Source organism: Danio rerio, chromosome 2 (assembly GCF_052040795.2).
Source record: "Danio rerio strain M-AB ecotype USA chromosome 2, GRCz13ab, whole genome shotgun sequence".
NCBI lineage: Eukaryota > Metazoa > Chordata > Actinopteri > Cypriniformes > Danionidae > Danio > Danio rerio.
The window spans coordinates 53,277,773-53,305,727 of record NC_141022.1 but is presented as its reverse complement, the minus strand read 5'-3'; the positions used below and the strand labels follow the sequence as shown (position 1 = coordinate 53,305,727).

Here is a 27,955-nt window from a genome sequence, read left to right as displayed (position 1 = left end):
AATGATGCGAACAACAGTCAGTGTGTTTTATTAAACAGCACGTTATATTGTATTTATTTGTTGCATATTGATTACCACTAAAATATTCATAATATACAGCGTGTGTAACAGAATTTGCTGTACTTTTGAAGCTTTGATGTACCAGAGTAAAAAAAATGTAGATTCATTTTAATTTTGGGTGAACATCCTGTTAAATCTAGACAATAAAAGTTGCTTACTTGTGGAGGACAAAAAAATAGGGACGATAAAAAAGCATGTTTTCAGTTCTGGATCTCCATCAGAAATGCCATCAGGAATGTTTCAGACTTGAGAATGGAAGTATACGTGTGCATCATCATTATTATTGTTAAGCTGGACAAGACACATTCGCAAACACAACAGTAATAAATATACAAAAGAAAAATCTGAAATGAAGGCAGACGAATGATGAAGTCTCAGTTCACAGCATGTCATGACACCTGCGTCAATCTCTAGTCTTAAACCTTCCACCGACTGTCTGGCTCTGTTATTTTAGCCACTGCAAAAGAGAGAAGGACAAAAAGAAAATTCCTTGAAGGTGACGGTCAAACCTGAGAAGAGCAGGGCATTCTGGGATGCTTCTTCTGGAAGTCAGAGTGATGTGGGTTGAACGTGACGGGCTCTGTACAGCGATTGGAGGTCTTCATGTGGATTTCTGTCGATAGTGAATGGTCAGGTCTCCTCCGCTCTTCCAGATGAAATGCTTCACAGTCCTGAGGTCCATGTTTGGATCCAAGACCTGTAAAATACAGCAAGCATTTGTTAAAAAACACATCACGAATTAATTTAAAGGGACAGTTCACCCAAAAACAAACATGTACTCACTGGCTGCATCCAAAATCCCCTATTACTGAATTTGAATGTACAACTTCACCATTAGAAAGGTATGTTCTATACAATATGAATGTGAGCAGTATAAAAGGAACTCGGACGTACTACATTTTGCCATACGCCATTTTGTCATGATTACGTGACTGACCCACGCTGGAATTCTCTCGTGGTGCAACATGGGATAGCATAGCGTTTATCCAATGCGCACTTCAAAATCTCGCTGGAAGTAGTAGGTCATCCGGGAATTTCTCGCATGCTGTTTTTCGAATTTGGACATACTACTCAGCTCATATATTGTTTTAATCGTACTATATATCATGGAAGAATGTAATTTCAGACGCATCCACTATGCATTCATCATCAAGTATTTTTAAACCTTTATAAGTTTTTTAACACTACAGAAGATATTTTAAAGAATGCTGAAAACCTTTGACTTCCATAATAGGAAAAACAAATACTATGTACTATGTCAGCATTACTACTTGTCAGATAGCTTTAGCCCATATATCATTAGCTGTAGCTCGAGCGCTGGGCTCGCAGCCTATTTAAATGCATCTCGTATTAACTCTGTGTCGACTCTGTGGTGTTTAAATGTTAAATATCAGGTAAACACAAAGTAAAGACATGAATCTTAGCTCGCCAAAGTGAAAAGGTGTATTCTCATCAATAAAATTATCTTCACATCAGCGTCAGTATCTACTTACAGCTTCAACACATCCGCTTCATTCAAACGGTGATTTCTCTGTCAAATGACAGTCTCTCAAATTTAGTAACAGTTTCAATGCTGTAGTCTCTGCTCAACAACTTTTATTTAAATTAAAATCACTCACTGAATGTGGAGGGGCTCTAAATTTCTCTCTGTTGCTGTCTCATCTCTCTCTCTCGATCCTCTCTGTACATCATTTAATATTCTCAACCATAACATGTCAACTGTAAGTTTCTCATCTGTAACTTTTCCAATCATAACTTCCTCTATTGACCAAATATGGTGCGTCAGTGTAGTTCCGCTCGCTCTCCCGTTGACTTTTAAAGGGCCCATGACTTTAATACAGAATGATTAAATGGCTCATTTTCCTTGTTTTCTTTGTCTTTTTTCACATCACTTCAACTTTTCATTAGTAACCTAGGTTATCCGGGTTACATATGGAAGTCAATGGTTACAGGTTTCCAACATTTTTCAAAATATCTTCTTTTGTGTTCAACTAAAACATGTTTGGAACAGGTAAACAATAAGTTGATTTTCATTTTTGGGTGAACTTTCCCTTTAACAATGTGGCTGAAGGACTGTTTTGTTCCATTTAAGACTGTTCACACAACAAACTAAAACTATATTAGCAGCATCCATATTTATCAATATATGCTAATTTTGTGTTTATTAGAATCATCATAATTTTCATTGTAAATATTTATCATCTGCCACTTTAACATTGTCAATGTTTTTATAAATCATTTGCTGGAAGAATTAATTGAAAGGTAGAATAATGAAAGAAATTACAACAATATTAAGTGACTTCATTGTTAAAGCTCGTTAAAGAGGTGATTGAGAGCTTTTTTTAAATTTAGAGTGATTTCTAAAGGTTTTACATATTTTTTATAATTATTTTCATAGTTGTTTGCGGTGGTGTGAACAGGCCTGTCTGAACCAGATTTAATTAAATCTAAAAACATAATCTTTCAATACTTTAAATAAAATAACATTTAAAGAAACTTAGTTGCAGAGATAAAAATCAGAATATTTACACATACATAATTAAATTAATTAATTAAAATAAAATATTAAAATAACATAATTACAAAACTTCACCAAATGTAAAAAATGACACTAATTCAAGCAACACAGTGTAGATTACATAAATTTCCCTGAAATTTCAACAAAATTTAGTGCATTAATGAGCATTAATTCATAAATGTAGGTTAAAAGCGACCAAACATATGAAGCAGAGAAGGATTTACTCAAGTTATTATGTTACAGTATTTTAAAACTGTTTAACTGAGATTAAAGCCACTTTTAACCCTGGGTTAATCAATGTGACAGATTAACAAAAATAAAGCCTGGTTTATACTTCTGCGTCAAGTGACCGGCGTAACCCACGGCGCATGCAACGTGCGTAGCTGTGCATTTATACTTCTGCGCGCTGTCTCTGATGGTCTGCATTAACACTTCTAAAACGCTAGTTGGCAGTGAGGTGTAAATGTTCCTCTGTGTCGAGTTTCTTCGCTGCTGTTTTGCTTTTCCTGAACACTTCCTGTATGTACAAGTGCGGAGGTGCAACAACTTTAACTATGAGGTAAACACAAAACAAAACTTTCCATCAGGAGCTCCTTCATGGGACTCCACACTTGTAAACAATCGCTCCATCAGGCTCGCACCATTCACGCGGCTCTCGGTCCCTCCCAGACTCTTCAGCGCTACCAAGCCAACCAATCACAGAGGCTGTGACGTGTAGTTACATTTTTTGAGAGGTGCACGTCAGCGACGCCGACGGCCACAGCGAAGGGCTATGCGTCAGCACCGTAGCATACGCCGGCGTTTGACGCAGAAGTATAAATCAGCCTTAACTGGACTGCACTGATAAGAAATTCGAAAACAATCCCAAAGCAATTAAAAAACCATCAACTGTCACCTTATTTACATTAGTTTCAGCATCTGAGGGAAAATAGTTGAACAGCAAATAATCAGTACATTATTTTATTCTTTTATTCGTGTCTAGAAGCATTAAAGAATCCGATAGCATGTCTAACCTGATCTAAACACATGAGCTCAATCTTCTCTTCAGCCATCACCGACACGTCCTCCTCTTTCTCCTGCTCTCCCGGCTTGTCATTGGCTGAGGAGCTGGTGGCCTGCGACTCCATGTCCAGGTTGATGATCTTCTCATAAACGTGCTCCATCACTTTGCGCACCTGCAGCATGTCGCTAGCTGACAGGCGGTCCCTGAAAACAACAGAGCGGGATTAGGATCTCTAAAACCTTGATCTCGGAAATAAACACTAAACAAGTCAAATCTAAGCACTTTTCAAACACTTTCCAGATGCATTTTCAAACGATTTCCAGAACTTTACAGGTGTGGCAAATGACATATTTACATACTATGCTACATATATCTGATGCTAAGTGTTATTGTCACTTTCCACACCACACAACAGCCTCAAAACATTATGCAAATTCTGAGTGTGCCTCCCACAGGTGAGTGGGCTTGAAAAACTATCTGTAGAAAACACTTGCACCTGATACTTTCTTAGGATCACTCGACATTTAAAAAAAGAAAAGAAATAGAAAAACAATGTGCATTTATGAAGTGAGCTTCACACAGGTAAGTGGGCTTGACAAACCACCTGCAGAAACACTCTTCTCTCTAAAATAAATAAATAAATAAATAAATAAAATAACACTACTCCCTCCTAACTCTAGCACTTAATTCTCTGAAGAGTTCCATTGTGTAATTCTTGCGTGTATTGCCTCTTCTTGTTAAATCGCTAAATGCTTCCTCAATTGTACATTTAAGAGTTCACACTTAGATATTGCTTGATAATAATGGCAGGTTTGGCATGCTGTCCCAGGAGAGAAGCCTGAGGTCTGAGATAATTGAGCCCAGGGCTACCGCATGGTAATTTAGCATTTAAGGCGGTCCAAGAGCAGGTAGTTCCAGTGAACTCCCTCTAGTAAAGGAGGAAAAGGGGGAGACGGGGTGGAAGGGGGGGATTCTTCCAAAATGAAGGTAAGAGAAGTAAGGTGAAATTGTCTATTTATTGTAGGCTTGGATTAATCTGATAGGTTTATTGATGATTACAGATGAGAGACCAGCTGTCTATCTATCAATCATACCATGTGTTCCTCTCGAAATTAGTTTATTAAACTTCCCAAAGGGTCTACTAAATGAAGTACTCTTTACTATATATAGTACAGTTTAGTAGTATAGTGCAGTACAGTATTCTAAGAAAAAATGTGATGGCATGTTTTCTCCAAGCCCAACATTGAATTACTGTCATTTATAAGGATGTAACGATACACGTATTCGTATTGAACAGTTCTGTACGAGACTTTCGGTTTGGCAAACACTGCACTAGCTCGCAAAATGGGTATACTGTTAATGTAATCCTCCTATAACCAACAGCAGTTCTGGCGTTTGGGAACACTTTGTTTTCGGTACATTTATAGCTGTGGATATGAGACAGGGCTCGAAATTGCGACTCTAATTGTTTTGGTTGCATATGCGCCCAAAATTTTATATATGCGACGTTAAAATATATTTGGGAGTGCATAAAATTGATGTCGTGCGACCAGTTTTCACAGCAAAATGTTCACCACGTGTGCGGAATTGGGAGGCATTCACGCATTAAGCATCTAAAAACAGCAAATGCAGCACTCCCGAATGGTTTAAAACAGTTGACATGTCAAGTTGCAGTAAACTAAGCCCACAATGCTTGCCCCACCTTCAAGCTCTTCTTATTGGCCCACTGCGCTAGAACAGAAAGCGAATGGATTGGTTAATATCGCAGTCAATGGCTTATATGAGTTCCAATGACAGGAAGCTACAGCCGCAAAAACGTAAAGGTCTGGATACGAGAGAATGAAAATAACACTGACAGATTTAGTTATAGAAACCACCAAAGGAACAAATGTAATGAATGTCAATCCAGCATTTACACTTTTTGAAGAGTGGATAAAAGACTTCCAGTGTTTAAAGTCCGCTATGAAAATGACTAAAGCATTCACCGTAAAGCCGGTGGGACAGAGTTTTCAGGTAACAGTGTTTGCCACTGAATCTACACATTAAGCACAAGATGTTCTAACATAATTAATCATCACGATGCTGTCAATCGTGCGACTGACACCGTGTTCACTATCGCTAAAGAGCATGCATTCACTGAGATGAAACTAATATTGCAGCTCATGAAAAGACCATTACTGCTATTAAGATAATGCATGCAAATAATAAGTTATATGTCAATATCATCTGTGCAATATCAGACACCACCCGTGAGAACACAGTACAGTTATTATTGTTAACTAATAATAGGGCCAGTAAATTAAAATCAGAGAAATCCTCAGGCTTTTTTCTTTTTTGCTGTATCGAAAACATACCGAACCGTGACACCACTGTGTTGTATCGAACAGAACCGTGGTTTTTGCGAACCGTTACACCCCTAGTCATTTACTCTCTGAAGTGTAATTAACTCACATTGTAAATGTGCATACGCACAGACTTAAAAAATATTTATTTTATTTAACTCATTATTATTTACCTATTTAAGAACTAATTATTATGAAAGCAGAATAACTATATTTTCAAGTAGTTTCAAGCACTTTATCCAAAAGCTAAAGACTTTTCAAACCTTAAAAACAGCAGAATCCAATTCAAGGATTTCCAACACGCACAAGAACACCTAAACACACTTCAAAATAGACTCATAGTATGTCTAAAAAGTGTTTAACTAAAGGTGCTGTATGCAAGTTTTTCTCCTCTAAAGTATAAAAATACCATAATATGTTTGCAGATATTTAAGAAACATGCTAAGTGAACATTCTTGTTTATCTGAAAAACAATGCTGAAGTCAGATATTCTGCTTTGAAAACGTGCGTTATGTGCCGGAACGGCTGTCTTTTTTTTGGTTCTTTTAACTCGCCCAATGCCAGTTTAACCAATTATATTTCAGCATCACCGGTTGCATTGGTGGAAAACAGCATATTTCATTCAAAAAGACTCTGAAAGCATGCATCCGTGACCAAAATGCGATCTCCGGTGGACAGTAGCAGACTCCGAAATGAGATGCAGATTCAGAGTTCCACAAGAGGTTATTAATTAGAAAATAATATTACGAGAGTAAACATTAGGTGAGCAGGTTACATTGTAACCCTGTGTCAAAACACGTTACGTGACGAGATTTGCAGTGATAAGCAATTTGGCTGATTGCACCATACAAACCCGACAGAAATATAAATACAGCCATTCAGAAACACTGAATATGCACTCACTAATGAAATGGTAAGGTTTATAATGTAATTAATACATACTAAACCTCTTTAACATTATTAAACGTACATGCTGAATCATCATCATTGTCAGCCTTCTGTAGTTCAGCTTTAAGTAATTTAAGCCGTTTCTAAAATAAAAATTTCAGGTGTTGGTTAGAACAAAAACTCCTTTTAATATGGAGAGTATTACTTCTATCGCATGCTGTTGCTTTTATTTAGAACAAGACTTGAATCAGCCTTTAGGCTCGATTGTCAGACTCGTTCCAGTTGGTCAATCTGGCAACCTGGCACTTGTTTTTGTTTTGATCCAAGAATGTAATACCTAGTTCAGTCACTGGGTGTCAAACTTACATACTGCAGCTTTAAAAACAAAAGTAGAATAATCCTTAGTGCTTTTAATTTCAACACCTTTTCCAAACACAACCTACTTTTTGAGCGTTTTGGCCCCAGATGATGAATGAGGTTGGAGGTAGAATGGGATCTTGTTGAATTTTGGCATGTTTTTCTGAAAGGAGGAAACATTGTTAGGATAGTTCATCCAAAAATAAAAAAACACATTCATTAATCATTTAGTCATTTACCCTTCTCTTGTTGAAAACCTATTTGAGTTTCTTTTCTCTGCCAAACACAGAAGATGATATTGCTGGTAAAAATGCCGGTAGATGGCACACATAGTCATTTTTTACCATCAAAAAAGTTGATGTGTGCCAGCAACCAGCATACTTCAAACTATCTTCTTTTTTGTGCAAAAGAAATAAACTCACAAAGGTTTAAAAACACATGTAAAGTAAATAATATGCAATCTTTAACATGCAATCAAAAAAAAAATTATTGAGTTGATTGTGAAATATGAAACACTCACATCTACAGTGATATCGATAACCCACTGAGGTACGGTTTCATTCAGTAACATAGACTCCGTCTCTCCTCCAGAATCACGGCATAATAACCTAAAATTGCAGTGAAAACGGATTGTAAAAAGACAAGTTCTGTGAAAGAAAAGTCAAATTATTTTAAAAATTAAATCAAATTATAGTCTTATCTATCTATAGTCTTAGTCTTATCTATCTATCTATCTATCTATCTATCTATCTATCTATCTATCTATCTATCTATCTATCTATCTATCTATCTATCTATCTATCTATCTATCTATCTATCTATCTATCTATCTATCTATCTATCTATCTATCTATCTATCTATCTATCTATCTATCTATCTATCTAACCAAGTTGAAAAGTCATAGTCACTATATCATAGTTATTCTGACCTAAATAACGTTCGCCCTCCTGCTTCACCAAAGATCACAGGAGTGTGTGGTGGAACCTGGAAGTAGCCATTGCCCTTTTGAATTCGACTCTCCTGTTCACCGTTTACTGCAGACAAAAACACACAGAAGATGATTAGTCAGAAACCACTGTACTGTATAGAGGTAGTGTTTAAAAAAAGACATCTGAATTTCAGAAATAATTAGACTGGAGACAATACACTGCACAACTAGAGTACAAGAATAAATATGCATCCTTTGTAGAATTCAGTGGATTTAGCATAGTTTCATCAAATATGACTTATGCATAACTAAAATGTATTGATAGAAAAAACTAATAAAAAACGTATTGCTATTGAAACTTAAATTCTGAACAGCTGCGCATGTTGATTATTGATTCAATATATAGTCTAGGGTTTAAAATAAAAGCCATTATAAAAGTGAATATGTCTACCATGGTTGAGCTCATTTTCCTCCTCTTCCATTGGGTTTATATGAGTTCTGGGCCAAAACTCCAACAAGGCCTGCAAGAGCAGCCCACCAAGATTCACTGAATATGAAAAATATGAAAAATATAAATAATCATTAAAAAACAAGCATACAAACAAAAAAAGCTAACACATTAAAATAGTCATACTGTTTAGCTGCATAATAGCGATATTTTTTTCATCCATGTACTTATATATGTATTTTGGTACATAGAAAATAATGTTAGATGTGCCTTGAAATACTCAAATGCATAACAAAAGTATTTCTTTCATTAGGTAAGATATTTAAATGAAACATTTAACAATGTATTCAATGTAAACCCAATGCAAAACTCAAGTGAGTTTAGCTATTAAAAAATATTACTATTTTGTCAAATGTTTTTTCGTGATGGTGAAATACAAAAGCTAAATCCTGTCAATCCTGATTTCCAACAAACATGACATCCAAACAGTGTGAAGCACAAATAATTTTATTACAGAAAACACGAGCTACAGTGGTTTCCCCAGTTGCACCAACTTGAAACCAAGCGGCAACATCCCACTCTCCCTAGTGAAGCTAATATGAATGTAACTGAAACAGCAATTCATCGAAATTCTGCTTTAGAGCACATTTCTATTGACCCCACTGTTAAAATGGCCAAGTTTACAGCAGAAAAAAGGGTGTTTACAGCCTGATACAAAAAACGGTTTGGTGTATACAGCTAATACTACCCTTCATGACAACTGTGAGGGGGGTGAATTTTTTTTATAACTCATCATCGTTTCATTTATATTGAGTTATATTAAGTCTGCATAATTAAGGGCGTGGCCACTTGAGTGACAGCTAGGTCTCGCTGGTCGCTGTCTCGTCACCTCAGCTGATTCCGGCCGATTAGCTGCTGAATCTGGCATATTCATCGTATTTTTGTTTTGTTTTATGTGGCTTTACACAGTCAATTGCTTTTTGGAATTATTTCCTACAATCATCAGATAATATGGCATGTTGTGTTTACTTAATTGTGCTCACAAATCATTCAAATGGCCTCTATTTCATAGGTTAGTGAAATTCTTATATAATTAATTATCAAGTCTATAAATGTATTTGTTTTATGTAAGATCATTTACAATTTATAATATTTTTAGATCTGTAATGCACTCCAAAATCTAACAGATTGATTAGGTGAAGGCTCTAGAGCAGTCATCTGAAACGTTGTTATTCTGTGTTGTGCCTGGATTCCATAAACAGCCTTGAATTTACTAACACAGGCTATATTTAAAGTATTTGGAAGTAATTTATGTTTTCCTCTTGCAGAAAAAACACCATAAGAACAATGCTTAGTGGCTCAATGTATTCCAACTGTGATTTTAAAAGTCTAAACACTTTATTGATATAGTGCACAACCAATCACATGTGGTCAGAACACAAACGAGTTGCAGGTAATGAAGTATTATGTGTTTCTCTCAAAGAAAAGCCCTTCTAAGCAAAATGCTAGCAGGCATCTGTAGCTCTTTTTTCCCCTTGTTTGGTAACCGCCGGTTGGTGCAATGATGGTCTAACAAAATGATTACTTTTGGCCATTCCTACTTGTAGCTTTATTTGCGCTCTTCAGAAACCTACGGGTGACATCACAGATACTACACCTTATATTTTTTACAGTCCATACTTGTAACACATGGGATGGAAAAGTGTTTTATTTGCTTATTATTAATCCAGCATTCCAAGTCCCAGCTTTGGAAAGAAACAGAACAATCTTATATTCCCTAACTAACAGTGTTTTAAATTGCTTCAAGAAGAGCATTTTTGCTGCATAAATATTTAATATTCATATATTATGCTGACTTAATAAAAAAAATACAGCAAAACAATCCATGAACAAAGCAGAAGACCTTACACTTAGGGTCAGATCCATCTGGGCTGGTGAACCCAGCATCTTTAGCTGCCACCCATGCCGCGAAACAATCACTTTCATCCAGCGTTATAGTCAGCATCTAAAACAGAGGTGAGCACTTTTATTTTATTATCAATGTACATTTTACAGACACACATTTACTTCACCTTTATTAATTTAAAAACATGATCCCTTTGTAAACGTCATTCATTTGAATACTAACCCCAGTTTTGAGATCTACAGAAAACCAGTTTGGCACATAGACCATCTTGAACCTCTTTTTAACTTCCTCATCAAAGTCCACTTTACCCAGATCTTCCCCCTTACAGGCCTACAAAACACAGAGGAAGATTACGCAATGGTAGACCAAAAGATTCCACAAAACGCTTCTCACGATAAATTTTTACCTTAAGGACATCCCAGAATGCCACACTGTTGTTGGTGTCTTTAGTGAGTATGTGCCTTTTGTCATTGAGGATATGACACTGGACAATGCTGGTGCCTCCTGAAAGTTATTTATAGAAAAAAAACAAAATATTTAAGCATTTAGGTGTTTTTTTTACAACCAGCACACTTAATAGTTTACGTTTTAACAATTGCACAGAACTACCTCAACCTCCTGCTTTAAAGGAAACTTAACTTTTTTAGAAAATGGGCTCATTTTACTTTTTCCATTACTATTTTTGAATACTTTCAGCCGATCTCAGGGTCTGGCAGGAGCACTTGTAGCTTAACCTAGTATAAATCATTGAATCGGATTAGACCATTAGCATCTTGTTTAAAAATGACCAAAGGGTTTTTATAATTTTCCTATTTAAAAGCTTGACTTTTCTTTATTGTGCAATACGACCAATGCAATTATTATAATTATAGATTAATACAACACAGTATGAACATATTTTATACACACTAGGGATGCACAACATATTGGCGGCCATATCGTTATTGGCCGATAAATGCTATTTTTAAGATTATCGTTATCGGTCCGATGTCAAAATTAGGCCGATATCTTTAAGCAGATACATAATGTAATTATACAGAACTGCCTGCCTCACACTTGCGTGGGTGGAACTTGTTCAGACTTGTCCAGTGCACTACGGAGCTTCTTTCAATTTGGGTATTCCTTCAAAGTCCGTCCTGTCTTTGTGTGGTATTGCTGTGCGTTAATAACTCAGTAAGTAACCATATTCCTTATCACTGTAGATATGTTTGATTGAGAGTCATTTTGTATTTTGGTTTATATCGCCTAAAAAAAAAAAAATACTTTATCACAGCAGTGATGTACACGTGCTTAACAACTCGTTGGGTTGTTTGTTATCTAATATGATTATATGTTCTTATCAACGCATTGTTTGCCATGTGTTGTTGATGTAAGATTGTATTCAGTTTTATCTGCATATTTATAATCATAATAACGAGCGCATGTGATGGCTATTACCACGTGTGCACACACACAGTGAGCCGACAGAGCCTTCACAGCAGCACAGGGGAGAGGTGCGCCAGTCAGCATAGGGGTTCTCAACTGTCCGCCACATTCTGTCTTTATATTATGCAGTGTTTGTCATTAAGTAATCTGTGCTCAATGCTCAGGTATTGTATCAAAATTTGACTTTCTAATCTGACTTCATCACACAGTGCCTTCAGTTTCAAACTCACAGCGGTTTATCATAAACCTTTCATCCACCATTTTTCTTGCAATTGACAGCAAGAACGAACACAGAAGCGTTGTCGGATTGACAAGCAGCGGCAACATGCTACAAAAGAATCTAAAACGCCAAAATAGGATGAATTTATGCCACATTTTCTAAAGTAATACTATCGGTTTTCAGAGCCACCGTACAAACGAAAAGCTGAACTGTCAAAACACCTTTTAAAAATGCGTTTTCAGACATTACATATATGTACATACATTACTGTAACACATTTAATTCAAGAACAATTGAGGTGGTTTCAGTCCTTAGCGCTTTCATTTTCATTTTACTTAAGACATATTTAATAAATTTGTTTGTTAATTAAGTGCCATTTGGTTATTTAACCAATTATTTTTATCCAACAGTCAAGTTGCATGTTAATTTGCGAAGAAAAATAAATTTATTTTTGGCATGCTATCATAAATATAGGTCTATATAATCAACTTGCAATTTTGAAATGATAGCTTTCAGTAGGCTATTCCATTTATAAGATCAGTTCAAACTTTTATGAAGTATTTTTTTCGTTCAATGTATGAAAAAATTAAACATTTATAAATAAATATTAAAATTGTCGGCTTTAGTATATCGGCTATCTGCTCCCAAATCTCAAAACTTATCGGTTATCGATATCAGCAAAAAAATCCAATTCAGTGCATCCCAAATACACACACACAATCTATTATAATATTACACCAGAATGAGAGTATAGTTCCCATCCATATGGGCCTGATAAACATCGATTCACGTCGGTCTTACGTCACGTTGGTACACAATGTAACTACTGAAAAGTCATTATCGAAAAATTGTCAAAACTCTTTCATGCATTTTTTAAAAGTGAGATGCAGTCTAATCCGATTTAATTATATATGCTAATCTAAGCTAAAAGTGCTGGCTGTTAGATCAGGTGAATGGATAAAAAAAAAATTTGTAAAACTCAAAAGTGTTCCTTTGAGCTGAGATTGCTGTTGTAGCATACACTTATGGCCTTTTACCTTTAATGACCTGCTCTGGCTGTGTGCACAGTGGGGTTAAAGGGGTGCTGCAGTCATTGTCATAGTCTCCTGATGCTCTGAAGTTGTGCATAGCCTTTAAAGACTGACAATGTTGAAAAACAAACAAAGAGAAACACACATGAGCTGATTAAGCACACAATATATGCGAGAACATCTTCGTTTTGAAGCAACAAGAAAAACAGCACAATTGTTAGAATCAGATAGTAAGCACTTTAGTCAAGTTGTCAGTTGTTGAGAATAACAATCATAGTCCTCATGTTTTACCTAATCTGATGATGTTATTTATGAAAATACTAACATTTTTCTACATGCAATTCTTTTTTTTTTTTTTACAAAATATGCTTCGAATATGATTCGAATGATATATATTAAACAAATTATTAGACAGACTTATTAGCCCAACAGTTTTTTCTTTTATTCTTTTAGCAAAGGTCAATATTATAAGCCCCCTTGAGAAATTATTGTTTTGATTGGCTACAGAACAAACTACTGTTGTCCAATGATTTGCATAATTAACCTAACTTCTCTAGTTAACCTAATTAACCTAGTTAAGCATTTAAATTGCAGATAAGGTTAAAAAGCTGTATATTGCAAATAATATATGCTTTAATCGTGGCAAGGAAATTTCCAAGATAACAAAATTAAGGAAAAACGTTTTTAAAAAAAGTATAATTTGACTACTGCAAAGCGAGAAATATGTTTTAATACTCCAAATGATGTCAAAGACTTTACATACAAGTCAAAAAAATTTAATCTGTCATTCTGCTATAGTATAGTATAGATGTTCATTCTGCTATATGATAAGAGATATCATACATTTTTGGTAGTATAAAGACGCTATAAACTACAACAAATTTGCTGAAAATGTATGACTATAAAATTCTAAGGTATAAATTAGCACTTTGGCTTGTAATTTTTTATAAGTTATGCAGATGCACTGCATAGAAAATAGAGCTATTCAGATCATTTGGTGAAATTATATTCTTTTAGCAATCAGTGGCGCAAAACGTGGGTGTGCAGTATATGCAGTGCATAGGGGCGCCACACATGGGGGGACGCCATTGTGCCAAAACTATTTTTGAAACGATCCTTATTAAAAGTTTCAAATAATAAAACTAAAAAAAAAAAAAAAAAAAAAAAAAATATATATATATATATATATATATATATATATATATATATATATATATATATATATATATATATATTTAAATGTTTATTTAGCATTTTATACGAGTATAATATTGTACTTTATTAAATAAAAAAAATATTCCACCCCTCCTCAGTTGCAGCTGGATATTATTGCATTGCTCGGTTACAGTCACATGTTCAAAATGGAGAGAAGAATGAGGAGATGTGGAGCGCAAAATAGATAACGAAAAAAAGAGAACATAAAAAGAGAATAGAGAACAAACAATGCCTTCAAAATGAAAACTGCCATGACAGACTGGATAAGAGATTGATAAGCTTAACCCACACTATTATTATATAATTCTTAATCAACTTAATGATCACACAAAATTTATAAGTACAGACCTGAATATTATGGCCAGATAGAATCTGTGGATATTTTTTTGCTATTTTTGCGAAGAATTTTGTAAAAAATCAGCGGATTTATGCAGAATGATTTTAGGATTATCATAACAAAAAAAAAATTATATTAAATAAAAAAAATAGCTTTAAACTTTTAATTAATGTATGCAAATCAAATTAGACCCACTTAGTAAACAAAGCAAGTCTTTCATATAATAGATCTACTACAAGGCAGACAATATTACTTTACAAACTGTATTGTAAATAAATCATATGTACATTCTAATATTACAATTATCATATTACAATAATATACAGTATTAGCGAAATGAATTTAAAAACCGAATAATTATAAATTTACACACATTTACACAAGACACATAGACTCGATGGGCTAAAAATCTGCTGATTTTTGCACATTCAGATTCCGTGTGGGCCGACTGAATATATTTCAGATAAAATAGAAAATAATATTTGGACAAAAAATACCCCTTTATAAATTTTGCATACTTGATTATAACGGTTCTTAACCCTGTTAAAACTGACACATGAACAAATAGTCAGAATATTCAGAATGAGGGGGGGGGGGCAAAACTTGAACCCTCTGTAAATGTGCAGTTGCGCCCCTGATCGCTATATATTGCAGCAAAACAAAATATCACAATGTCCAATTTTTCTAATATTGTGCAGCCCTAATTGCTAACTTCCCTCCATCTGGTTGGATGCAAGTCATTGATTATGATAAACACCTTGAAACCAGGACTGGGAAAAAAAATAATGGCACAATTAAAATCATATCAAAATCCAACTGAACAAATAGTTGGAATTTTTCTCAGAGGACAAGAGATATCATTTATTTTTTGGTAGTATAAAGACGCTATAAACTACATCAAATTAGTTGAAAATGTATGACTATAATATTCAAAAGTATAAATTAGCACCTCAAAACTAGTAGGAAAATAAGTATTGCAATTCATTCAGCAAATATGATGCAGAACAGTGCTACCATTGGATAAGAGCAGCTTAGACAAATCAAAGTTAAATTAAACATCATGACTGATTGATTTATGTGATCTGAGCTGTGGTTTCTCACCCATTTGTTCACAAATGACTTAGTTGTAGACACCCAGATTGATTGTGGAGGATCAGCTGATCGGTCTAATTCCATCTGCATAGACGAAACATCAACATATATTCATTAAGATTTCAGTACCTTCATTTCTATATTTTCACTATGCATCTCAAGCTTGCCCTCACCCTTAAAACGGGTGCTTTCTCTTCACATATGAGCACACGCATGTCAGGGTTACGCAGGTCCGTGCAGTAGATCTTTCGGTCCCGTCCTCCAGAGTAAATGTGTGTAAAGGCTTCGTTCACCTGCAGGGCCCACACGCCCTCATCATGGACCCGGTATGTGGCAATGCATCTCTGCTGGCCAAGAGACCACAAGCGTATCGTTCCGTCCGAGCTTCCAGAGAGACACTAGACAAGGAAATAAAGCAGGTTTTACATGCACATCTGAATGAGTGTGACAATGACAGAGTCCAGACTAGCAGAAGCAAAGAAAAACAATATTCAAGGTAATATTTACAAATCTGACCCTGACCACATTGTATATTAATCTGTTCTCTTGTCCACTCACTCTCGTCACCACTTTCTCTGCTTGTAAACTCATAAACAAACATCTGCAATCAGTTCATTAGATCGAGCAGATTGGCGAGTACTGATTGAGTCATTAAACGTGATTAACAGCCGATACCGATCTCTGGCCGATTGATTGGAGCATCCCTAATAATTAGAATAGAACCATTTATCAGGCAAAGAACCATATGTGATCGTGGATCATGGCTGCACTCCAGTACAATTGCTAATAGAGCTGAGCAATATATCATTTGAGCATCGATATCGCAATGTGTGTATCAGCAAAAGTCACAACACAGGATTATGCGATTTATAAACAAGTCAAATAGATATTATTAAATATTGTTTTTTTTTTCATTATTTACACAATGAACAAAATAGCGAGGCAGTGGCGCAGTAGGTAATGCTGTTGCCTCACAGCAAGAAGGTCGCCATTTTGTTCATTATGTAAATAATAATTTTTTTTTTTTAATAATATCTTCAAATTTTACTTGTTTAAAAATCGCACAATCCTGCGATGCGACTATTGCAGATACACACATTGCGATATCGATGCTCAAATGATGGTCGCTGGGTTTGAACCGCGGCTCAGTTGGCGTTTCTGTGTAGAGTTTGCATGTTCTCCCTGCCTTTGCGTGGGTTTCCTCCGGGTGCTCCGGTTTCCCCCACAGTCCAAAGACATGCGGTACAGGTGAATTGGGTAGGCTAAATTGTCCGTAGGGTACGATTGTGTGTGAATGAGTGTGTGTGGATGGATGTTTCCCAGAGATGGGTTGCGGCTGGAAGGGCATCCGCTGCGTAAAAACTTGCTGGATAAGTTGGTGGTTCATTTCGCTGTGGCAACCCTGGATTAATAAAGGGACTAAGCCGACAAGAAAATGAATGAATGAATGAACAAAATATCGCAATGTCATATTTTTCTAACATCGTGCAGCCCTAATCGCCAACTTTCCTCCGTCTTGTTGGATGTTACACAACTGCCCACTACTGGTGGAAAATCTAAATAGGTTTAAACCGAATGCTCTAAACATTCTGAGCACTTGGGAACTAGAGTGTTGTGACATCACAACTGCATTGCATTCTGGGGACATAAAGGTGCTGGAGTGAACATATGAATCTGAATCGTTCCCTTGGTCAAAATCAAGGGAAGGAGGGCATATGTCCATGTAAGCTTCTCTTGTTAACTTGATTAAGTGGAACACACTTTAAAATGTTGGTATGGATTCCCCTAAGGGAACAAGGAAATGGAAGTTTGCAAGTGTCTTATGTTGCACAGCTATATTTTTGTCAATGAAGAATCTAACTAAGGATCTTAGAATCCTTGTAGAAAACTTATGTGTGTGTTGTTTCAAGAAAACAACTATTAATTTGTGCTGTGTTTTTTTTCATTTGTTTTTATTCATTTATTCTTCATTTAATTATTTTGTTTAATCAAATGATCATTAGTCATTTATATAATTAGCATTATATCATTTTATTGATCAGTAGTTAATGATTTTACAATTATTATTAATTATTTGTCATTTTATTATGTTTTTTATATTTTATTATTACTATTTTAATAATTATTGCTTCATTATTATTTCTATTTTTCCATATTGTTATAATCTTATGACTTTGTGGATTCAAGTGACACTTGTTTTCATGAGTAAGAGATAAGAGAATGTCTCCATTTCAAGGTCTGTATTGTCTCTGGACAATGTTGTGAAGCAGTAGTTTTCCATTGCTGTTGCTTGTGGTATAATAACACTTTATTGGATTTATCCTGGTCAGACGAAGTCTGAGCACTGAATCATACGCAACTAAGATTATTCAACAAACTCTGCTCTTTCTTTATTATCATGACTTCGTCTCCTGTTTCTGCTCCTCTCTGGTTTTCTCAGTCAAGTCCTATATTGATAGGAGACTGTTAATTCAGTTGAATACTGGTTAACAGGTTTAGGTATTGGAAACTTTGCTGACTTGTTGTCCATATACCTGGAGAAACAGACATTTTCTGACAAGATCTGGTGTCAGGGGCTGGATCGTATTTATCAGGCGTGGAGATGGTGATCTAACACCAATAACAAAAAAACATTGTACGGGTCAAAATTATATATATATTTTTTATCATTAGAATAAGTAAAGATCATGTTCCATGACTAGATTTACAAAATTTCCTACTCAAAACATTTTTTGATGAGTAATTGGAAATGCTATGAGAATAATTTGCACAAATTTATACGCAATTTTATCAAGATTTAAAAAAACAAAATTCATATCTCGCCTAAATATTGTCCAATCCTAACAAACCATCAATGGAAATCTCAATTTCAAAATATGATGACAGGTTTTGTGGTTCAGGATCACAAACTGTATATGGTAACTTCACTGACACTCAGGGTGCCAATCACAGGGGGGGTTTAGAGGGGATTAACCCCCCTAATTAATGCTTGATCCCCCTGAAGGATGTCAAAACAAGATGTATGTGGGGTCAGCCATTTAATACTGAGAAACAGTTCACTCTGATCTGTTTTAAAATAATAACGTCAATAATTAAAATAAAGAGATAATATAAACATACATTTGACCACCGCCACAACGGCTTATACCACTGTGAATGGCAATCAGTCTATGCAAGAAAAAAATTCCTTCAACAGTCTGAACCTGGCAAATCTAGATCACCGATAGACATCAGAAGTGTTCACAAAACTTTTTCCTTATTAAAAAAAATAGGTGTTTGTATCTACATATAGCCTAATGCAGTGGAGTTTGTATAGTTTAACCTACAAAAATAGCTGAAATAGCTGATCAGGTGATACTGCACATCAGAATACAACAAATATCCCTCAAAAAAACTGAAAACTTAAATATGTTGTATAAATAAACTAGATCTAATTAACAATAAATACATAAATGACTGAAGCATGTGTTACACAATCTAATCGAAAAAGTTGACCCCCCTGATCATCAATGACTAATTTGCACACTGCTGACATTACAAAATATATTTTTTTAAATCATAAAAGTTCACAAGTTTTTTCAATGCGTAGATTATTAAGGGTTAACATATTTTAATTACTACAATTTAAGGATGTGTCTGAATCTGTATTCAGTACATTTTGCATGTGATGCACATATGAAGACATACAAGATGTGCAGTATTGTCTGCATCTGTCTTAAAGTCTCACCTGAGTGCCGTCTCTGTTTAGTAATAAAGATTTGACGTTGTCAGTGTGGCCTTTTAGTTTCATCAGCTTGGCACATGTTCGTGGATCCCAGACCCTCAAGACCTACCAAGTGTGAAGCAAAACACACTCTGTGAGCAAAGACTTTTTATTTGAACCTGCAGCCACATCAGAGACAAGATTCCCTCCTTCAAATGATTAGAAAACATAAAATGGTAAGTCTTACCTTTTCTGTAGATCCCGAAATGATGACCGTTCCTGTCTGATTCATAGCCAGACTGTAAATGGAGTCCTTGTTTCCGCTCAAGGAGGAAGCTGTCAAAGAAAATATGTTGGGTAAGGTACTTTCAATAAAAGTAAATAAAGTAATTCATTACATAAGTAAAATAGTATTTTAGTTAGCAAAAATATGTCCAAGGCACTCAAAAAATGTGGAAAAAATATTAAAAGACCTTTATTGACATGGCTTTTTCCTTAAAACTGTGCCTACGTGTTTCGTCAAACACTTGCCTTCATGCACGCATAACAGAGATCATGTGCGTCTGGAGTTTCTTTTGAACACTATGGTCCACGATTTTTGCTGTTTATTCTGATGAAACCATTACCCAAAGAGCACAGACACATTAATTAAGCTACACCTGAGCACTTTTTGTTTGATTTTAGTATTTTAATTACTTTGTCAGAAAATTGACTTAGTAACTCAAGAGTAATTTAATTACTGGACTGACTCACTACTAAAAATCCACAAATCTCAACACATTGACAATATAAATTCAAATCTTAATTCTTTAAATAGGAGTCAAACCGGACATTTTAGTTTTGTTAAAAAAATACACTCAAATATTAAAACATTAACAGAATCTGTATCAATACTGAGATGTCCAGCATTTGACTCCACATTCGCCCCAAACAAAATAGACACTCGTTTTAAAGTTTGGAATAAGCAAGGACTTACGGCATACTGCACTTTCCTACATAATGGAAGTGTTAGGGATTTTAAACATTCAAAAATGAAAATTCACTACGCGATCATGACTTTCATAGATATTTACAGATAAGACACAAAATTAAAAACGTTAGAAATGATGATGAAAACAAAAATGACAATTTATTACAGCTTATACAGGAGACAACATGGACCAAGTAATTACTGAAATATGTCAACAAGACAAAAAATTAGAAAACACATATTGTATAAAAAATAAATCTAAAAAAGAGGGCAATATTGAAACTACTAAGGAAGAGTGGAAAATATTTTTAAAACACAGTAGAAATCAACATCCTCCTCAGTATGGAGGGAATTCGGCTGGAAAAATATCATTAAGTTTTTTCGTCACCCCTGAGCAGAAGAGATACTTAAACAAAAATGCAGTCTGTTGGAAACTATGAGGCTCAAATGAAGCGAATCATACACACACATTCTGGAAATGTTTAAAAATTCAGGCATTTTGGAAAGAACTTCATAAATGTTCAGAGATCATATTCCATACCCCCATTCATTTTTCTTTCTCAACTCTATTCTTAGGTCTCAATTATCCTATGCTAAAAAGAAAATCTGATAAAAAAAACTGATGAAAATTTTGCTGAAAGCCTGTAAAAAAGTCATAACCAAATAATGGTTACAGCTCAAAGCACCTCAAATTAGTGACTGGTCTGAAATAACTTGTGATATCTATAGGATGTGAAGGCTAACAATGAATCACCGTTTACAGACTTTGGAGCTTAATGAGACATGGAGAAAATGGGTAGAATATATTCTCCCATTAAGGCCAGACTTGCTATATACTGTACAATAGTCAGAGAGATGTGCATTTTTTTTTGTTTATTTTATGTATTATTTTTTTGAGAGAAAATAATGAAAACAACAATACCTATTGAAAAATAAACAAATAAAAGTTACTATTTAAGGTGCTATAAGTACCATCCTCACAGTTTCATATGTATATTGTTTATGAAAAAAGAAAGAAAAAAAGTGCAGATCGAGTGTAACAATATGGGTTTAAAAAATACACAATTGAATTGTAATTGAAAAGCAATAAATCAAAATGTTTTTTTCATCTGTTTTCATTTGGATGGCATACAAAATATTTAGGAGTGTATTGTTTTGATTGCTCTTATAATGTCCTTGAGTCAATAATGTAATTTCCGTATTTATTTATGCATGGAATTTTTTATTTTTTTAGTATTTTATATTTTCTTTTATTTTTTACAATTTCTGGACACCTATGATGAGACATCGCTATTGCATGTGTCTATGTGTGTGCGTGAATGTGTGAACTTTCTGTAGACCTGTGTAATGTGTGTGCTTTCTTTTTCTCTGATGCTCGGATTAAGTTATTTTCTGTAATATATCGTGACAGAAGAATAAAGCACAAGATGTGGGATGAGACCTGTGTGAGCCTTGATTTATTTTTCTGCTGCACGAGTTAGGTGAGCTCTTCTGTATTTTTTTTTAACTCAGCATGTTACACAACGTCTTTTACATATATCTGGAATATGCAGGTGTAAGTAATATGAATCATCCACATATCTTTTGCGACTTCATTAACTTAGATGTAAAACGCATGGAAAAGCTGCCTAAAGAGAAACAATGCAAACTCGCGTACACACATAGAGAGGTGCTGCACGTGCTGGTAAAGTGTGTGTGTGTGTGTGTTTATAGCAGTTTGACTGATAAATATGAATTTGAGGCCAAAACGTTTCGGTTTCAGCATTTCCCATTGTTTACATCGTTGCTACAGCATACCGTTAACAATAGACACTGAACATCAGAACGGCAGAGTCACTCGATGTTTTCAAGAAACGACTGAAAACTCAACTATTTAGTCTCCACTTCACTTCCTAATCTGCAATTGCCTCTCTGGATATACCACTAACTGTACTCAAAAAATAAATAAATAAATAAATAAAAATTTACTAAATTACTAAAATATTACTAATGCTTTCCTTCTTAGACTGTACAGACCTGAAACTTGCCTATAGCACTTATTCATTGTTGCTCTTATAGTTGTGTAAATTGCTTCCTTTTCCTCATTTGTAAGTCGCTTTGGATAAAAGCGTCAGCTAAATGACTAAATGTAAATGTAAATGAACATGTCATGATCAATTTTAACAAATAAAAACACTTACAAGTTGTAGTTCACAGCTTCTGCTTTGAGGAGATTTTAACCAAATCCAGCACTGAACTAGGAGAGATTCTGGAAGCTGTGTTTTGTCAAATCATGCTTGCCATGCGTTTTATAATTTTCTGGAACATAATTAATATTGAACTGTAAGTACTTCTGTCTGTGTGTCGTCTCCTTTGGAAGATCAAATACAGAAACAAACGAAGCTCTGTGGAAACAGCAGCGTTGGGATGCATTTTAGCTCTCTTTACTATAACATTACAGCGCCTCTGGCCACGGCCCTTAGCTGCGCAGTGTGTGTGCGCGGTAAAAGTATGTTTGTAATCTTACAGGTGGCGGAAGTATTTTTTTGTAGTCCCCAAAATTTGTTCATAGTGGGCTTTACTAAGCTAACTCTGTAAAAACCAAGGTCTCCCTTTGCATTGAACTTTGCGCTTTTTACATTCAGAGATGCAGTTTATGTTCACACAGCTACATTACACATCAACTAAAGTTTAAAATAGGACATCGTAGTGGACCACCCCTTATGCATGTACAATTATTCTTTAGTTAGTTTAAATGATGCAAAATATCTTTATATAATATACACAAATCCTGTGATTCTCTAAATTTGTGCCACATTTAAACTAATTTGCTCAATTCCTTTTTTCTTAAGCTTATTCAATTGTCTTGATAAACAGTCTCATTTAGTTAAAATATAATTATTCTGTAAAATATATTTGTATAACAAAAACCACAATTATTCTGCTTCTCTGAATTGATTTATACAGAACTATTTATTTACATTATTTAAACAGGTAGCAGTAAATTAAGTGATCTAAAAGTAAAATAGTAACCTCTTGCTTAAATTTTTCAAATGGAAAAGTCATTTAATTACATTAACTAGTTACTTTGTGACCAATTACACCAACACTAGATAGCGCAGTCACTACAGAGCAAATGGGTTTTTTCAGAATCTTCTGTTTCTTCTCACTCAACGTATAATAAGTAGGATGGTGTCAACAGTGATGATTCAGCATTTACTCACTGGTGACTGTATTATTGGAGGCGGTCAGAGCTGTCAGTGTGTTCACATCCCACAGAAAGATCTGCCTGTCCAGCCCAGCTGATGCCACCAGCTCCTTGTCCTTTGCATATGCTAAAGCTTTGACATAGTCCTACAGCATAAATCACAACCACATCACCAGGTTAGACATGATGATAATAAATAATTCAATATATCGTGACAATGAACATGCACAATATTGAAATTGTGGGCACTTCAAAATATTGTGAATAATAATTTATTATTTAAACTTTTAGACTGCCTTGTCAACAATAGTTTACATGTATACTTGGATTCTGTGTACAGTAATGTGCAAGTAATCCAAGAATACATGTGCGACTATCATAAGTATAATTTTAAAACAGAAGCACCAGTTTATGGCCAAACTAAACAATATAAAAAACATACCTTATGTGTCCGTAATGTGGACATGCAGAAACCCTTGTGTGCATTCCAGACTTTCACTGTGGTGTCCGAAGAGGCTGAAATCACTACAACACAGAATATATATTTGATGAAAATCCAGCATAATGAATTTTTTTCAAATACATCTGAAATGTCTAGACGTACATGTCTTTCCATTACAACAGAGGATGATGTCATTCACCCAGTCGGTGTGATGCTCCATTGAAGCAATATAAGGATCCTGCTGTGAGAGCAAACAGTAGCTAGTTGGATTTATCACAAACAGTTAACCATATACAGACAGAACTATAGACATAATCTGAATGACTTGTGACTTTAAACTAGATGTAAAGTTAACATTGTTGCTCAAAAAATACAAAGTAAATAAAAACTACTAAATAAAAATCACTAAGTAAATCACAAAAAGCGTTTAAGATAAATCACTTTGTGTTGATTGACACTCCATATCCGGATGATGGAATCTCGGCCGGCTGTGAAGAGTCTGTTGAGAGCAGGATCCAGCTGAAGAGCATTAACACCGTTACGATTGTACTTCTCCACCTCATCTCTAATCACATAGGAAACCTGTAAACACATTAATATTAATAACTCAAGTTTATTAGACAATTGCATGCTACCATTGAGGTAAAGGTGGTTTTATGTTCGCACATTCGCTCAGTGACAGCTTGTATATTTTATATACCTACACTCACCGGCCACTTTATTAGGTACACCTTAATAGTACCGGGTTGGACCCCTTTTTGCCTTCAGAACTGCCTAAATCCTTGTGGCATAGATTCAACAAGGCACTGGAAATATTCCTCAGAGATCGTGGTTCATATTGACATGATAGCATCTCGCAGTAGCTGCAGATTTGTCGGCTGCACATCCATAACGCGAATCTCTCATTCCATCACATCCCAAAGGTGCCCTATTGGGTTGAAAAGGGGTGACTGTAGAGGCCATTTGAGAACAGTGAACTCATTGTCATGTTCAGGAAACCAGTCTGAGATGATTCACGCTTTATGACATGGTGCAGTACCCTGCTGGAAGTAGCCATCAGAAGATGGGTACACTTTGGCCAAAAAGGGATGGGCATGGTCAGCAACAATACTCAAGTAGGTTGTGGCGTTGACACAATGCTCAATAGGTACTAATGGACCCAAAGTGTACCAAGAACAAATGCCCCACACCATTACACCACGACCACCAGCCTGAACCGATGATACAAGGCAGGATTGATCCACGCTTTCTTGTTGTTAATGTCAAATTTTGACCCTACTATCTGAATGTCGCAGCAGAAATCGAGACTCATCAGACCAGGCAATGTTTTTCCAATCTTCTATTGTCAATTTTGCTGAGCCTGTGTGAATTGTAGCCTCAGTTACCTGTTATTAGCTGACAGGAGTGGCATCCAGAGTGGTCTTCTGCTGCTGTAGCCCATACGCCTCAAGGTTGGATGTGTTGTGTGTTCAGAGGCGCTATTCTGTATACCTCGGTTGTAATGAGTGGTTATTTAAGTTACTGTTGCCTTTCTAAAATACTCAGACCAGCTCGTCTGGCACCAACAACCATGCCAGATTCAAAGTCACTTAAATCACCTCCCTTCCCAATTCTGATGCTCGGTTTGAACTGTAGCAGAGCATCTTGACTATGTCTACATGCCTAAATGCATTTAGTTGCCTGCCATATGATTGGCTGATTAGAAATTTGCATAAACAAGCAGTTGGACAGGTGTACCTAATAAAGTGGCCGGTAAGTCTATACGGTTCATCACACTTAATATATTCTTTGGACATTCAGTCTTAGAATCTTGTAGTTGGATAGTCAGTAAATGATAGCATGATTCACAAATTTATAATTTGCAAACAGTACTTTTCTGAAATTATATTAAGAAGGTGAAAGTCTGAATGTGTGAATATAAAACAAAATTGAGCCCAATCATACTACCTAATGTGTATATCACACTGCCAATTAAAACAAGCTTTAAATAACTGTGTTAACAAAGGAAGCATTAGGAATTGTCTAATATGTAACGTTATTATGAGTCCATCAATCTGATATATAGTTTTGAAGCTGTATAAGACCTGCTTTAATCTCTTACATATTGCGGTTTTAAATAAGAAGCCAATTGTGTTAGACTAACATTTTTTATGACAGGAGCACGTACATTAACAATGGGCAAAATAAATATTTGCACATCATTAAAAATAACTGACTGGCATTGCGTTGCATATCAACACTGCACCATGGTAACACTACAGTACTTAACTAAAGGTGGAAATGTTTACGTCTGTAAATATTAAGGACTCCATATTAGGCGACATCTAAAAAAAGTTAGATGCACTGCCAGATAGCTTTAAAGTTTCACAAATATAATCTGTAAATTATCACCTGGACCTTTCTCCGTCCAGCGGCGTTCTGTCTGTGAAGCGTCGCCATCTTGCATGTTGACAATCAGTGCATGCGTCACATCCGGGCGGATATACTTGGAGGGTTTGAAACAAATCTTCTGTCAGCAGAGGCCGCTGTTTGGTACATTTGTGCGTGAGTATATTAAAATTCATGTTTACCTATTTGTTAATTAATATTAGGTTAAATGAACACACGAATAAACTTTTGAAGGTAAGAAAGACTATAAAAAGAAATTTAAGTTCCTGAAGTTTTGTCTATAAACAAAATGTCACATCACACTATTAACAGTTAACTGTTACTTCAGGAAAGCCATCTACTAGCTAACGTTATCCACCCGTTAGTACAATGGTAACGTTAGTTAGCATGTAAGAAAAAAGCATCGAAATTGTAGTACAGAAAGAGCCTATGTACAATTATTAAACATAACTCAAATTTGATTAGATTAGAATATCTTTATTGTCACCTAAGAACAATTAAGTTCACCTCAAAGACAAACACAAGACACAACATGACTACTGATGTGTGTCGCCGCAACAAACAGCGCCACTGCAACTGTAAATTAGGGGTTCCCAAACATTTTTTTAGCCAGCGACCCTCTATACCTTCCGAGGTGGTTATAAATACACACACCAATAGACCCAAGTCTATTATTCGTTGCATTTTTTTGCATGTATGTCAGTGCTGTAAATGTGCCAGAAAGTTTAACCTGGTGTTATTAAATCAATCTGCTGCGTCTGACTCTATTGTTGTGCCTTTAATATAATGTAATTATGCCAGGGGTCAAAATCCAATAGAACTATTAACTATAAGCTACTATTGTAACTACAGTAGTATATAGTAACTATAAACTATTTTTTCTTTTCAGTGGGTTATGGATAATATATGGTAATTTGTATGGTTTAATAAAAATAAATAGATTTTTGGAAATCACCAGGTGACCTTTCTTCATTGTCCCATGACCTCTCGGGGGGTCCGACCCCCACTTTGAGAACCACTGCTGTAAATTACAACCGTATTCATTATGTTTTTCAGTTCAGTTCATCTTTATTTCTATAACGCTTTTACGATGTAGATTGTGTCAAAGCAGTTTAACAGAAGATTATAGTGAATTCAAACTGTCAGTCCAGTTTTCAGAGTTCAGTTTAGTTCAGGTCAGTGTGGTTTAATTTTCACTACTGAAAGTCCAAACACTGAAGAACAAGTCCATCGATGAGCAGCTCCACATGTCCTAAATTAGGGGTCACCAACCTTTATGAAACTGAGAGCTACTTTTTGGGTCCAGATTAATGTGGAGGGCTACCAGTTTGATAAACACTTCTCAAATAACACATTTGCTCAATTTACTTTTAATTATACGTTATGCTTTGGGTAAAAATTAATGATATTCATCCATGTGAAGACACTGATCATGTTGTAGGGTCCAGCCAGTTGGTACAATGACGGTATCCAATGGTGGATGAAGGTTCACTG

General features: G+C 35.3%; 1 protein-coding gene across 6 annotated transcripts; it reads right to left on the bottom strand.

Annotated features, from left to right (window-relative positions):
* Positions 1 to 25: 25 nt before the first annotated feature.
* Positions 26 to 26,534, bottom strand: wdr48b (WD repeat domain 48b). 6 transcript variants are annotated; one of them, XM_087238856.1, is made up of 19 exons: positions 26,465 to 26,534; positions 24,515 to 24,655; positions 24,236 to 24,311; positions 24,074 to 24,156; positions 23,648 to 23,777; positions 19,722 to 19,810; positions 19,499 to 19,600; positions 15,945 to 16,169; positions 15,781 to 15,855; positions 13,134 to 13,236; positions 10,858 to 10,955; positions 10,674 to 10,781; positions 10,454 to 10,550; positions 8,549 to 8,644; positions 8,098 to 8,203; positions 7,689 to 7,776; positions 7,255 to 7,331; positions 3,592 to 3,784; positions 26 to 757 (listed from the first exon to the last, which is right to left on the bottom strand). In XM_087238856.1, the coding sequence occupies exons 1-19, from the start codon at positions 26,510 to 26,512 to the stop codon at positions 662 to 664; spliced, it is 2,031 nt and encodes a 676-aa protein (XP_087094982.1). In that variant the 5' UTR covers positions 26,513 to 26,534; the 3' UTR covers positions 26 to 661.
* Positions 26,535 to 27,955: the final 1,421 nt, after the last annotated feature.